The sequence below is a fragment of the Ambystoma mexicanum genome, chromosome 1p (genome assembly GCF_040938575.1).
Source record: "Ambystoma mexicanum isolate Mex_15411 chromosome 1p, UKY_AmexF1_1, whole genome shotgun sequence".
NCBI lineage: Eukaryota > Metazoa > Chordata > Amphibia > Caudata > Ambystomatidae > Ambystoma > Ambystoma mexicanum.
Window position 1 is genome coordinate 184,188,883 of NC_090921.1, and position 15,016 is coordinate 184,203,898.

The 15,016-nt window shown below is 48.5% G+C and overlaps 1 protein-coding gene across 1 annotated transcript in view; it reads right to left on the reverse strand.

Moving 5' to 3' along the window:
* Positions 1 to 15,016, reverse strand: part of DNAH2 (dynein axonemal heavy chain 2) — a 3,498,763-nt gene that overhangs the window by 2,209,550 nt on the left and 1,274,197 nt on the right. Inside the window, exon 28 of the mRNA XM_069646273.1 lies at positions 11,490 to 11,572. Within this exon, the coding sequence (XP_069502374.1) occupies positions 11,490 to 11,572 (83 nt within the window). The remainder of the gene's footprint in view (positions 1 to 11,489; positions 11,573 to 15,016) is intronic.

Here is a 15,016-nt window from a genome sequence, read left to right on the forward strand (position 1 = left end):
AAGTTTTCTCAAATAATAGCCATGATGTGATTGCCAGGGTTCCCCCTTCCCCACGTTTTCTGCACTGGACAAGGTTGACTTCCTGAGCACAGCACACACTCAAGCTTTCCCCAGCACGAGTCGAGAGTTCCGCCCCAGCTATAAGGTTCTCAAATGGGAAAAAAGTATCTTTCCACTATAAAGTCTCTTGCATTTGAGGGCCTGATAGTTCCAACCAACACACACAGTCCTGTTCTGCAACTGCTTTGGGTGACTGCTTCAACCCTGGGTCCCCCTATTCTGCGTGCTGACCCTTCAGCCACTACTTTGGTTGAAAGCTTCACCCCTTTGGGTTCCCCTCTTCTGGGCGCTGACCCCCAAATGACAATCAGGATTCACTTCCCTTGCTATCTCACAATGCAGGATTCATGTCCCTTGCTTTCTCTCGATGCAGGATTCACTTCCCTTGCTTTCTCTCGATGCGGCATCCACTTCCCTTACTTTTCAACAGTTTCTAGATCAAAGACTTGATTGTACTGGGATTTTGCTTGACCTCATGTATGACCACTTTGACCTTTCCGGGCATCTCTCCTGCGGCCTTCTGGTATGTGTACTTTCACTTAACATGGCACTGACCAGAGTCTCTCGAGCTAGCACTCACGTGGTGCCGGTTCCTTTTTTCGTTCTGCAGCTGGTTTTCCCTTTTACAATTTACAGTTCTTTGAACTTGGTTAAAATTTGCCACTTTGCGCTTCCCAATCAACACAGCCCGGTTCTTATCGGGTCTCCCCTCGACTCACCGGTGATGATGAACCACTTGGCTTTCCTGCTTCAAGGCTGGTACCACAGAATCTCTCTCGTTCCTGCTTATTGGCATAGGCTTGCCCCGTGTATCGTTGACATCTGCTCCAAGACACTTGTGTTATTGGTCACAGTCTTATATCCTCTTCCACGAAGGTTATGCAGGCCTGGGTCAAAAAGGGCAAGGTCGCTCCCTCCTTGCCACCCACTCAATTCGCGCCACCTTTCTGCTCTTGAAATGCCATACCTGGTTCACTGCCTCGTCGTGCTGCCTGCTGTGCTCGTCCTGTGCTCTCTCGTTTCACTTTGTATCCCTATGGGGAATGGAAAGGGCCATCAGGTGTGTGTGGTTCTGACCAACTGCCTGAGTTTTCCTGGTCATTGTATTCGGACATGTCAGGTAAACGGTTCTGGTGCAAGTCTGTCCTCTGATGTGTCGTACAATAGTGTTTGTGTCAGAAAGAGGGGTGGGGGTGGCAATGGTTTAGAATGTCCTATGTGGTAGGATGGGGAATAGGTGTTGAAAGAAGGGGGATACCACGTCTCACCTGTCGATGTCCCAATCCCCAGGGACCCCAATCCAGGTGATCCTCCCACACTGGTCCACCCCCGGGAATGAATTCAAAAGCGATGGCCGGGGAGGCCACCAGAGGACGCAGGCAATATGACTGCCTGAGTCCTCAGATCTACACCCAGCCCCAGGAAATCAGCAGAGTTATGTCAGAGTGAGGGAACTAATACGCTCCAGAAGTTAATATTCTCTAAGCGGAACGTGAGGGCTACTAACTGGAGAAATGCTGGGGTTCTGAGGTGCCCCCTGCCTCTGGGACTGTTATTGGTACCACAGGGACACCCGTCCCCCCTTTGCACGTGGTCCGCGATGGAGAAGGACAACGACGGTGCCCAGCACCCGGCACAGAGGGGAAGGACCGAGGAGGAGCGGACCCAACAACAGAACGTGACGCTGAAGCCTGACCCCTCCGAGTGCTGGCACAGAAAGGAGAGCGGAGGGAGCACTTTGTGCCTGGTGGGGCTGCCCGCGCTCCGTGGACGCCCGCCCCCTGGACCGCGTGTTATGTGGTCGGAACTGTTGTGAGAGGTCCCGTTGCTGCAGTGCTGTGGAAGAGAAGCTGCCTGGGCTTCGTGTGACTAGAGGAGCCCCACGAGATGGACAGCGCCTGAGAGGTGACGCGGGAGCATGCCCCTGCCAGCAATCATAAGCAGAACAAAGAATGTCTGGTGGAACCTAAAGGTAAGAAGCCCCCCCCCACGGGGCCACACAGACCAGTTGCCCCTATAACGCCCCGGGGGGTTGCACTGCTGCCGTGACCTGGGGAAGTAGCATACACCCCAGAACCCTCACTGGGAGGCCCTGCTACGAACAACAGAGCGGGAGCGCATCACTGAGGAGCTGCCTGGCACTGGGGCTCCCAAATGGATGCTAGTGGGAAGCGTCAAGCGAGGGGAGGGAGGTGAGCAGACGTTTTGGCAGCCTGGGCCTTAAATGTGTGACTTGAGGAACCGACCAGTGTCAGTGAGACCCCGAGCCATCACTCCACGGGCTGACGGGGGCTTCCTCACCCATGCCTGACTGATCAGGGGGCCATCACATGGGCCCTGCAGCAACAACGGTGAAACCCATTGGCCTCATTAGCTTCTCCCAGGCCGGGCCGATGCGAGAGCGCAGCCTTAACATCTTAGGCTGGGAGAACGCAACCAGAAGCTGAATTGAAGGGGAGGCGCAAGGCACCTCCCCCCTGCAGACCAAGTGGCTCTTACAACACCCAAGAGGCCCCAGGCCAAGAGACTGCTGAGGGGCAGCACACAAGGGGAGGAGCCACATGCCCTGGGGCACCACTGACAGCCGGAGGACCCTGCATGAAGGGTAAGAAGAGAACATTTAGTCATAGGGGTAAAAGAGGGCCCATCTCCCGTGCTACTCGGGGAAGTCCATGGCAAGGCGGCCTACATGGTAAACAGCGAGAGAGACAGGAGACCCAATGCCCCAAGATTTGATCTAACCCCCTATGGTGCCAAAAGACGTCTGGTGGAGGGGATGCACAGTTCCAGGGGGACAGCACACAGGTGCGACGAGGAAACGGCAAGTGACCTACAGAGGAGGGCTACTGAAGGAGCAATCACTGGACTGAGTCCTGGTGGGGACAACCCAGGCCCACCACAGTCCCTTGCTGCACCCACGGGGGGCGTGTAGGATGCACAATAAAGGTGACCCCACTCCACAACTCGTCCAGTGACTGACCCTTTCATATAAACACCCATCCTACGTTTGGAGTGGGGACGGACTTGAGAGGTCTCCCCCAATTGGGACCAAGGAAAAACCACCCACGAAGAGCACACTGTGGAGGCTGCGGTTCCCCCTTACCCGTGGATGGTGACAACGCTGAAACACACAGGGAGAAAAAGAGCCAGTAGAAGTCCACCCCAGAGAAAAAGCAACCGCAGAGAGGACCCCTCTGGTGCAGCAGGCAATTTCCAGCTATTCTGAGACGCCCCCCTGCCTCCTTGAGCGACAGGCCTCACCACTTGTAATTACTGAATTTGGCCCGGTGAGACACACCCACATCTTTGCGGGATAGAGCTACACCCATCTGGTGGGCACAGGTGCGCCGAGGGGTGTACAACCTATGAGTTGGACGGAGGCCTTGGCAAAATACCAGTTCCAGGCAGCGGGCACCGGAATGTAGAAGGGGGGGGCCGCTAACGCCCTCCGTGGAAATAATTTCCATCCAAAACAATATCCAAACTATTCTTGAGGAGATAAGGGGGATAAGGACGGACATGAGGGCCAAATTGGCGTACCTTACGGCTAAAATCTCCACGCTGGAGGATCGGATGGACGGGTCGAAACCAACCAAATGTCTACTGGCCTCCTAGAGACACAGATGGAGGCAAGGTTTCTGTAGGTGCAACGTTGGGAGGAGGAGCTCTGCCTCAAAGTGAACGACAATGAGAACCGCAAGAGGAGAAATAATCTACGACTCTTTGGCCTGGCGGAGGGTGAGACCCCACTCAGTCTGGAAGGTAAAGTGCAGAACATAATACGGATTGCCCATGGGGCAGACGCTGGAGTGGGGGTCATGATAGACAGAGTCCATCAGGCCCGGGGGGAACGAAAGGCCCTTGTTCGGTGCTGGCACGCTTGCACTACTACAGAGACAAAGTCAGGATTTTGGAGAAGGTGAAGGGTCTCCAGGAAATACAATATGGGAACTCTAAAGTGGCAATTTTTCAGGATCTCTCGGCCCTCACACTGCTAATGAGGAGAAAATGTGGGGCCTTCACCAAATGGCTACAAGAAAAAGGAGCAGATACCGCTCGGGACACCCATTTTATCTGGCCTTTGAGTGGCAGGGGGAGAGGCATCATCTTGTGGCCGAAGAGGACTTTCAGAAGGTCACGGAGCACTTGGTTGGTGGTCGCACGGGCCCCTCAGTTGAATGTGGCGACGACTACATGGATCCCACACGAGGTCCCATAGGCCTGGACTCAGGGGGAAACATAAGGTGAAAGGAACCTGAAAATTCCAGAAACCTAAACACCCCCCAGCCGCCTTCGGGGGGCACTTGGAGTGAGAAGAAGTTGCTCTGCAAGTGAACAGCATATCTGCATACATTCTGCTATGCCCTCGGATGCCCTGAGGGCTGCAGTAGGAGTAAATTGTCCCAGCGTATAGCCATGGTTGGCGTATTATGTTCTCTTGGTTTGCGCTGGCACCGAGAGGCTGGTTAAGTTCAGTTTGAGAGGTTATTGTTGTTCTGGTTTGCTGGACCCGGTGAGGGGTTCCTTAAGCAGGTTTGATAAAGGGAAGGGGATTTTGGGGGACGATTCATAGATCCTAACCTGAGACCGGTAGGACACTTTGCATATTCTAGGTCCAACTAAGGGGCGATGGAGCGGAAACCTTGCTATACTGGAAACTCAGGGCAGGGGATGAGACCCTGTTGGGTCCTCTACGGAACCCAGTCTTTCTGGGACATGGAGACGGACACTATGGAGGGGCGAGGGGAGGGTGTCGGGGAAGGGGAGAGGAGGATGAGGGTACAGGAAATGTCATGGATTCTTACATTAAATGAGGCCTCATGCCTGACCGGGTATTTGGGACTCACAGGGTGCAGGGTAAGACGAGGTGATGGTTGAGGGACACATTGGCACGCTGAATGTGAAGGGCCTAAACTCACAAAATGAGCGATCCCTCACGGGCAACATGTTCCGCAAACAAGATTTGGAGGCCCTTTTCTTGCAAGAAACACACTACCGACAGGGGATGGAGTCGCCGATCAACAGGAAAGAAATAGGTAGAAACTTCTGGGCTTCCCATAAATCCTCCAAAAAAGAAGGGGTGGGTATACTCTTGGGCAAATCCCTCCAGCTTACGGACATTGAGATCAAGAGAGGCTTTGGGGGTAGGTTCCTGGGAATGAAGGGCACATGTGAGGTAATGCGGTTCATGGAAGCTACTCTCTACGCTCCCAACGTGGGCCAGATCCAATTCATACGTCAGGTGTTCAATGTAATGGATGAATGGACGGAGGGAGCCATGGTTCTGGGTAGGGACTTCAACCTGATAATGGACCCCCAGCTGGATTGGTGGTCGGCAAAGGGGACAGGGGTGAGAGGAGCTACTAAGGACAATCTAGCCCTGTGCGACCTTGTACAAGAGTACTGCTGGGTTGATGTATGGTGCAGGTAGTGGCCGGGCCCCGGGGATACAGATTCTCTTCTCCCCCACATCAGTCATATATAAGAATAAACCTCTTGCTGGCATCGGTGGAGGGTGAAGGGTGAAGGGGAGGTTGGGGCGCCAGTTGTGGAGTCCATCACATGGTCAGACCACGAGTGGAGGCTGCCTAGGGCCCAGAGGTGTAGTAGATGCTGATGCAATGACACTCTGCTAAGAGATCAGGGAGTTCCAGAGGAAGAAAATAAGGGCCTACTTCAAGACGAATGATACTGGGGAAACTAATCTCATAATGGTGTGGGAGGCAGCGAAGGCTACCTTCCAGGGTCTGCTTATTGCGGAAAGCTCTCATAAGAAACGCGGAAGGGTGCTGATTGAGAGTAACCTATGCAAGGAATTGAGAGCAATGTGGTCGCAACTCGCTCGGAGGGGGGTGGACAGGGAGGGTCTCCTAGAGGAAACGAGGGAGAAGAGAAAGGCACTGCACACGGTCCTAATTGGGGAAGTGGACAAGAGGATGAGGTACACATGGCACAGATATTATGAGAGGGGGGATAAGGTGGAGACCCTACTGGCACACAGGGCAAGAGGCTCTCTGACGGAAAAGAGCGTTGCAGGCATTCGAGATACGGGCGAGAGGAGACAGATGGCTGGGAGTGAGGTCTCGGGATGCTTCGCAAATTACTATAAGGAATTGTACACCAAACAGAATGGGGGTCTGTAGAGGACATGCAGCGTTACCTGGCCGGGCGGAATCTCTCTAATCTCGCAGAGACGGAACTGGAGGGTCTGAAGGGGGAGATAATGGGGGAGGAGGTTGGGGAGGCTATTAAAAAAATCAAAGAAGGGAAGACAGATTTACGGCCGACTTCTATAAGCAGTACCAGTCCTCACTGGCTAAACCCATGGCAAAGTTGTTTAACCAGATACGGGGGCAAGACACAATACCCCCAACGTTTCTCCAGGCCCTGATAACGGTGATACTGAAACACAGGAAAGACCCTGAGGACTGTGCCTCCTACAGGCCTATCTCCCTACTAAACATAGACGCCAATATCTTTGCCAGGATTCTGGCAACGCGGTTGGAGACTCTTCCTCGGTTGATCCATCCGGCCCAGGTGGGATTCGTGCTAAATAGACAAGAGGCGGACAGCATGCGAAAGACTCTCCATGTGCTGAGCTCAAGAATGGTAAGGGAGAAAGGGGTGCTCCTACTGTCTCTAGACGCTGAGAAGGCTTTTGACAGGGTAAGCTGGGCCTTTATGGGGGAAGCCTTCTCGTCCATGGGGATGGGTCCAAGGTGGACGGGATGGATATCAGCACTATACTCAAAACCGGAGGGGAGAGTTGTGGTTAATGGAAGGGAGTCAGGACTGTTCCCATTGTGGAGGGGTACACGACAAGGATGCCCCCTAGCCCCGCTCATATATGCACTGGTTATGGAGCCATGGGCGGCGTCTGTCAGAGACAATGGGGAGATCAGACCCATTATGGTAGGAGAAGCGCACTGTAAAATAAGCCTGTTTGCAGACGACGCATTCCTCTATGTGACCAAACCATCTCAATCCATACCGCATGTGCTGTGCACCCTGGAGCATTACGGGACTATGTCAGGTTTCAAGGTCAATCTGGGGAAATATGTGGCATTCATAGCAGGGACACTATCTGATACTGAGGGGGAATTAGTGGCGGGCTTTCTCTTCAAGGTACAGAGAGATCTCTTCCGTTATTTGGGGATTCAAGTCACACAAAACCCTGAAGACTTATTTGCCAGTAACTTCCTCCCCCTTTGGACAGCAGTAAAATGGGACATTGAGATGTGGACTGGACTGGGATTCTCGTGGATGGCGCGCCTCAATTCAATAAAAATGGTGGTCCTCCCCAAGTTCCTGGTCTTGTTTCAAATGCTTCCAACGCCAGTGCCCAGGTCATTTTTGCTAGAGGTGAGGCGAACTCTGCTGCGATATCTCTGGGCGGGAAAAAAACATAGCATCTCATATGACACCCTGTTAAGACCGAAGGAGGAGGGGGGAGTGGGCCTTCCTGATATGGAGCTGTATTATAAAGCATCCCAGCTACGGATCCTAGTAGACCACTTTACTCCGGGGATGGGGAAACAGTGGGTGGCAATGGACAAAAAGGTACTCTCCGTGCTTAGGTACTTAGACGAGTGGCTGTGGGTCCCCAAAGCCTGCATCCCAGGAAGAGTCCTGCGACATCCTGTGTTGGGGGTCCAGTGGTCTGTTTGGAAAGAGAATGGTGAAAATAGGTGGCTCACATAGTGGCCTTCGCCTCTAAGCTGCATCTGGGCTCCCCCTCTTAGAGACGAGATTGTGGAGTCAAATGCGTTGCAAAAATGGTATGAGGCGGGTCAGATGTCAATTTGCAGTATTTTTTTTGTTTTTGGTAATCCGGGCGACAACACCAAGGCAATCAGACCTTGCTGTAGGTGAAAGCCTTTGGACAAAGAAGAAGATTCATCATTCCTAACAATCAGACTACACCTTTAAAAAGAGATTGAAATTAACAACAAAAAACAAAACGACTGCAAATTAAGCAATTGAAGCAAAGGAATCTCTCCTGAGGATCCACGGCTAAAGTGGGGAACACGTGTTGGGAGATTGGGAGGTTATAATATTGGAAGAAAAAAAGCACAGAACTAATGTGCAAAATGGAATTATGAAATGTGCATAATGGAATTTTATGAATGTATGAAATCAATATGTATATATGTATGTATATATGCTTGTAAAGCGCTGGTAGCCCGCAGGCATCAAGGCGCTTGGAGACTACAACATAAAAAGCGAGGCACAAACCTTGCCGATACCTAACCCTAAAGGCATTAAATGATGAGGGACTGCATTCTTTATCTGAAGAGATGTGTCTTCAGACGTTTCCTAAACGCCAGGTGGTTGCTTTCTATTCTCAGAGACTCTGGCAGGTTATTCCATTGTTGTGCGGCCAGGACCACAAAAGACCTACCCAGACCAGTTTTCAATTTAAATTTGGGAACAGACAAAAGACTCTTGCCTTCTGATTGTAACCGTCTGTGAGGAGCATAGGGCACTAAGCTGTTCTTTAAGTAGCCAGGGGCTTTGCCATAAAGACACTTGCCAAAGTGAGAGTTTTAAACTTTATCCGCTCCTCGACTCTGAGCCAGTGGAGGGACACTCTTTCGCTCGTTACATGGTCTCTTCTCTTCAGATTTTTAACTAGCCTAACAGGGTCATTTTTAATAACTTGGCATCTAGTCAAGTCCTTAACAGTCGCCCCAATCAAGAGGGCGTTTCCATAGTCGAGCCTTGACAAGACAATGGCTCTGGCTATCGTAGGCAGATTGCTTTCATTCAAGAAAGGCTTAATGGCTTTCATAAGCCTGAGGTAGTATGCCATATTCCTTTGTAAATAGCTGGTCTGCGCATCTGAATTGACTGCTGAGTTAACCATCATGCCAAGGGTTTTAACTTGGGAGGATACTTGAATTTTGGCATCCTTGATCTGAAAGGACTTATATTCCCCCCCCAGTTTGGCTAACTGACGACTTGAACCAAAGAGCATCAATTCAGTTTTAGTATCATTAAGACACATCCAATTGGACTGCATCCAATCATCTATCATCCTGTAGACTTTTCCTATTATAGCGCTATCTACATCATGATTACCCTCCAGCTCCAAGATAAGCTGTGTGTCATCTGCGTAGTTCGTGAAAAACACTCCAGCCTTCACAAGAATACTACACAGAGCCCGCATGTATGTATTGAAAAGCATAGGTGACAGACTGGCACGCTGAGGGACACCAAAAAGAATAGACCACGAGTCGGAGAAACTACTTCCCCAGTGGACTCTTGCTTGGCGATCAGATACGAAAGATACCAGCCACTCTATCGCTTTTTCCGAACAGCCCACATTATCCCTAAGAGCTTTGATGAGGAGTTGATGATCTACAAGATCGAATGCTGCGCTTGGGTCCAAAAGCATCAGCAACCCTACTTTGATTCCATCCACCAACCTCAGCATATGGTTCTGGAGATCCAGCATCGCTGTCTCCGTGCTGTGAGTTGCTCTAAAACCTGATTGTTGCTGATGTAGGGCTGAGTGACTCTCCACATACTGTTGTAGTTGCTGGGTGGCTCTTTTGTCCACAACTTTGAGGACAAAATTAGAATTTGTTATGGGTCGAAGATTTGCCGGATCCTTAGGATCCAAGCCTGCCTTTTTCACTAGCGTAGTAATGGTAACCTTTTTGAGTTCCTTCGGAACTGAGCCCTCCTTAAAGGAAGCATTCACTATTTTCAATAAGATAGGTGCAAAGAGTTCTTTTTGTTGTAGAATAACGCTTGAAGGTAACACGTTTTCAGCACAAGATGTCGGTTTCGTATGACTCAGCACCTCTAACAGTTCAGCTTCCGTGACTATCTCAAACTGAAAAGGCTCTTCTCCAAGACTAATGTCATCTTCCACTGGGGATATTGACTGATTCGAGAGTGCTCTTGCTTTGATTATGTTTTGCCTGGCTTTCTCTGTTTTGGCTATAAATGCCTTCTGTATGATATTGCAATCAGCCTCTGTAGAGATCACAACAGAGCACAAAACTAATGTGCAAAATGGAATTATGAAATGTGAATAATGAAAAGGTAGGAAATGTATGAAATTAATACATGATAAATACATCTAAATAAAATAAATAGTCTAAACCTATTGGAATACTGACTGACATTCATTTCTGGGATTGCATATTATACAAGTACCAGCACAAGAAAAAAAACATTTTAGGTTCAATATTGTTCCAGCCACAATATAGGCACTTGGAGTGCAGATCCTAGAACTTCAAATCAATTAGCACAAAAGATGTGCTTCAAGAGAGGATCAAAAGCTGACAAGGGCTGAAACTCTAAGCAGACCCAAAAGGACAGTGATGGGTAGCAAAGGTGAACCAATTTTACTTTATTAAATATTGTAATTTGAGGTTACCGAGGATTCCCAGCCTGACGACAGGGAATATTCAAAGCATGTGAATCCATGAAAGATCCAATGTTGGAGAACACTGAGAAATAGCACCAACCGTTTCAAGTGTATATTTGAATGACATCTTTTCCAGCACAAGACGGTACCCATGAATCATGCTGAGACCAAGATTGTCGCAGGGTGCCACATGGTGGCTTTGATAAAACCTCCTCCTGGAGCAGCAGGCATTTGGACTGGATTTCACAGGATGTATAAACTGTCTGAGGAATGCATCCAGTAGAACAAACAAATTCACTTCTTTCAAATAATTCCTGAAATTGATTAAGGAACTTCTTCTTTCCTTGACACTAAGGGATTACTGAAAAGTATTTGAACCAATGAAAGATCCAAACGCGAAGAAAGAAAATTTACCTATCAGTAACAATAGCTCCTGCATTGGTATGTATCGTAGATTGACATTTTAATCACATTTATCTTGAAGTCAGTTGAAGACCAAGTTCCTTATATGAGATTTTGCGATTTCCAATAATAAAGCCTTCAGTAAAGCGTGTTTATGTACACCTGCAATACAGCTGTGCTGTTTCACTTGAACAAGCATAAAAAAGAGGAGGCCCTCTCTGCAAGATGGCTCTCAAGCTTTGGATGTTGGCTGTGACTTGGGTGTGTTTCCAATTGTGCTGAATCACAGTTCTTCTCACGAGAGCTTTTGCTGTGCTATCAACATACATAACACAAAACCCCTCTCAAAAAGCTGCTGTAGTGGTTCTACCTAAGGTTGAATATGTCATGATTACTTACCTTTAGGCCTTCAGCTTACAGTGCTATTATTGAAGAATATTGTTTACAAACTCTGGTTCTATGAAGCAAGCAATGCATAGAAATGAGAAAGTAGATTACTAATGACTGCATCAAAATAAAACAAAATGAATAGCATTGCACGCCTATGTTCCCAGCAAATGTCACCACCTCTGTGGCAAGCCCAACACAGATGAAAAGAATAAAAGATCTCATAAATGTAGACACTTACGGGCATAGAAGCACTTACCGCATTCTATGGTGCCCTTTGTCCTTGTATGGCACTATATCCAGGAGGGTGTTGTCCCAAGTTCTTGCAATGTGTTCTAGGGACTGTAGAATAAAGATAGAAACGCTGATTATGAGGAAAGTGCTGTGTTTGGCAAAAACAAACCTTCAAATTAAAAAGGTCATTAGGATTCAACATGAATGTGAAAGAATGGGCACTAGAGTGTGAGCAAGTGGAGGATGGTGGTGAATGCAGGAGTCAAACCAAAAATAGTGCTCAATTCTGACGGACACATTTTCTGCCTTATCCAAGTATGTCTTAGGCCCCAAAATACTGATAACAAACAGAAGGGACTTGCATACTGGTGTTATTAAAAGTAGATAGTTTGCACCAGTACATACAATGAACATTTTAAGCTGCATGTTGCTGAGTTGTAGGTAGAGTAGCAGATTGGTAAGGCTTAGACTCTGAAAGGGGTGTGAGAGTGGTTTAGGGCTACAATGAGACACACAGACAGTACTCCAATAATTCCAGTCAGGCGAATAAGTATAAAAATATGGTGTTCTAATTAGAACCCCTAAACTTTACCTTTGAGACAGTTAATCGACAGTCAGCATAATCATACGCAATACTTTCAGTAACTGTGAGTGTTAAAGTAATCGAATAGTTAGAAAAAGAGCACATTTAGAACCAGTAAATGGGTATAATAAGTAACCAGGTAGAAAAATACAGTAAAACATTTATGAGCTATACTAGAATTAGTCTAAACAGGCTCTGGTGATACGGGTCTGCAGACAGGGCAGCTGGATACTATGAGAAACATGAAGGTGTCTCCCTGACTAGTCCCCGGGATCTGTCATCCAGGTGGCCAGGACAGAGCCATCACTATTGGATCAAGTTCTTGGGGGTGGACCAGTGAGGGATGATGACCTGGATTGGGGGTCCTTGGGGAGTGGAAGTGGGACCCCTTCTTATAACACCTTTTCCCATCCTACCACATAGCATACTCAAACAATCTACACCCCCCCACCTTTTCCGACACAAACACTTTTGCACACCATGAAAGACAACAGACTAACACCAGAGCCATTTACCTGACATGTCCCGACACAAGGGTCAAGCAAAGTCAGGCAATTGACCAGAATCACACACACTTGACGGCCCTTTTCCTTCCCCATAGGGATAAAAGGTGGAGCACGAGAGCACACAATGAGCAGGGCAGAACAAACGACGAGACAGCTATCGAAGCACGGCAGTTCAAGAGGAGAAGAAAGGCAGCGAGAACTGAAGGGGCGACAAGGAGAGAAGCGACCTTGGCCTTTACGGTCCAGACACTCAATGCCTCCGTACAAGGAATCGTAAGACCGGGAACAATAGCCAGCGTGTGTTGCAGCAGATGTCCACGGTACACAGAGCATGCCTACAGTGATAATAAGAACAGGGAGAGACGCTTGCTACCATGGTACCGGCCTTGACTCCAGAGACAAGGAAAGCCAAGTGGCTCATCACAGCCAGTGAGATGAGGGGAGAACCGATAAGAAACCAAACTGTGTTGAACGAAAGTCGCAAATGGCAAATTAAGGGAAGTTCAAAGAACTGTTAACATTAAGGGAAAACCAGCTTCAAAGGGGTCTGGCACCAGGAGAGTGCTTACTCGAGAGACTCTGGTTGATCTCCCTTTTGTAAAAACAACCGATACCAGAAGGCCTTGGGAGAGCCGCAAGGAAAAGTTCCTACAGGGGTCTTCTGTACAGTCAAAACTTTTTGACCGAAAAACCATTGGAAAGTTAAGGGAGATGAATCCCGAAAAGTGAGAAAGCAAAAGGAACACTGTGTTGACACAAGTGAACCCGACAGAGGGAGGTCCACAGTGAATTGTTTAAAAAGACATTAAAACTTGTGAATGCAACAGTTGAGATAGTTTGGAAAAAGCTCTAGTGAACCCGATGGAGGGAGGCAAACACATGAGAAGGGTCTGAACCCAGAACAGGGGGACCGAGGGGTAAAGTCATCACCGATGTACATTGGAAAGGAACTTTTTGTTTGTTCCTCGGAGGCAAGAGACTTTTTGCAGAAAAGAGACTTAACCACCAAAGTTCCCGATACCTGAAAATGAAACAGTCATCCCATGCTGGGAAAGCTCAAGCGTGTGCTATTCTCAGGAGTCCCACCCTGTCCCACGCTCAAAACATGGGGAAGGGAGACCCCGGGTACTACATCCTGACTTATCATTTGTGAACACCATCCCACACTCTTTTTATATTTAGTTGTAAGGATTGGCAATAGTTTTTTTTGTAAAAGCCCTTTTATTTGACAAGACGCCAATAGGACTGCCTTATTATTATTTGTTGGTCGTAGCTTGCACCCATCTTAGATTTATGCTTAGATTAGGCATATTTCCAACCTGCATATACAGTTTAATAAACACCCTTGAACTGTGATCACTTGTGTCTGTCTTTACTGTTGCCACCATGAATTCCTTACAATACCCATGGCACGATAAGATGCAGCCTTTCACGGTATAGGCAACCTCAGGAGACCTCCAAGATACGAAGAAAGAGGAATTGAGCAAAAGTCACCAAAATTAAGCCGCGACCAGCAATCTTAGGTTGACAAACGAATGATCTGGCCCTGCACAGCTTCGGTTGAGACTGGAAGGCTGAAATTGCATGTGCAGCTGCCCTCAGAACAGTAACAGCTGAGGCAAGGTATCTCAGGAGAGGGCTGATCAATCCACCAAGTGGTACAGGGACACTTTCAAAGGATCAACAGGCATGGATCCTCAAGTAGGGGTCAAGACTGGTTGTTTCCACTAGTCCAGGGGTCAAAGCACCGATGCGGGCCTTCTTGAGATCAAGGCAGAGGGGCAGGGCTTCAAAGGTACTGCACTTGATGCTGGTCAGCTGCAGGGGTCGTCTATGGGTCTTCAGTGGGCTGCACTTCTTCGTAGGGGTCTTAGCTCCAACGTGTGAGAAACCTGAAGATATCCACACACCTACTCCCTTTGGGTCCTCTTCTCAGGTGGCCAGGGAAAGGCCCCTTGCTTTTGGATCCTGACCCTGGGGGTGGAGATGCGAGAGAGTATCACCTGGGTGGTGCGTCCTTGAGCATTGTGGAGAGGATGCCCACAGGTGAGACACGGTATTCCCTGTTTCCATTCCACTATGAACCATCAGTCCCTGAAACTTTTATAGGATACTGTCAAGCCTCCACCCTTGTACCCTTACAAGGCAACCCTCATATAAATCAACCATACAGAGAGACAGGGAAAAAGAAAATAATGACAACATCTCCTTATATGGATAAATTGGACCCACATTCCCCTCATTTGATTGATTCAAGAAATTGTCAAAATACATCTTTCCTGTCCCTTACTAAAATTAGTTATCACTCTTCCCCACTGACATATACTACAACTGTTTCCCATTCAGGCTTCTTTACGACTGGGACAAGGAAGAGGTGTCTAGGAGTAATATGCACTCCTAGTCAGTTTCACCACTATAGTACTGAGACAAGGAAGATGCCTGGAAAGGGTCAGGCATGTCCTT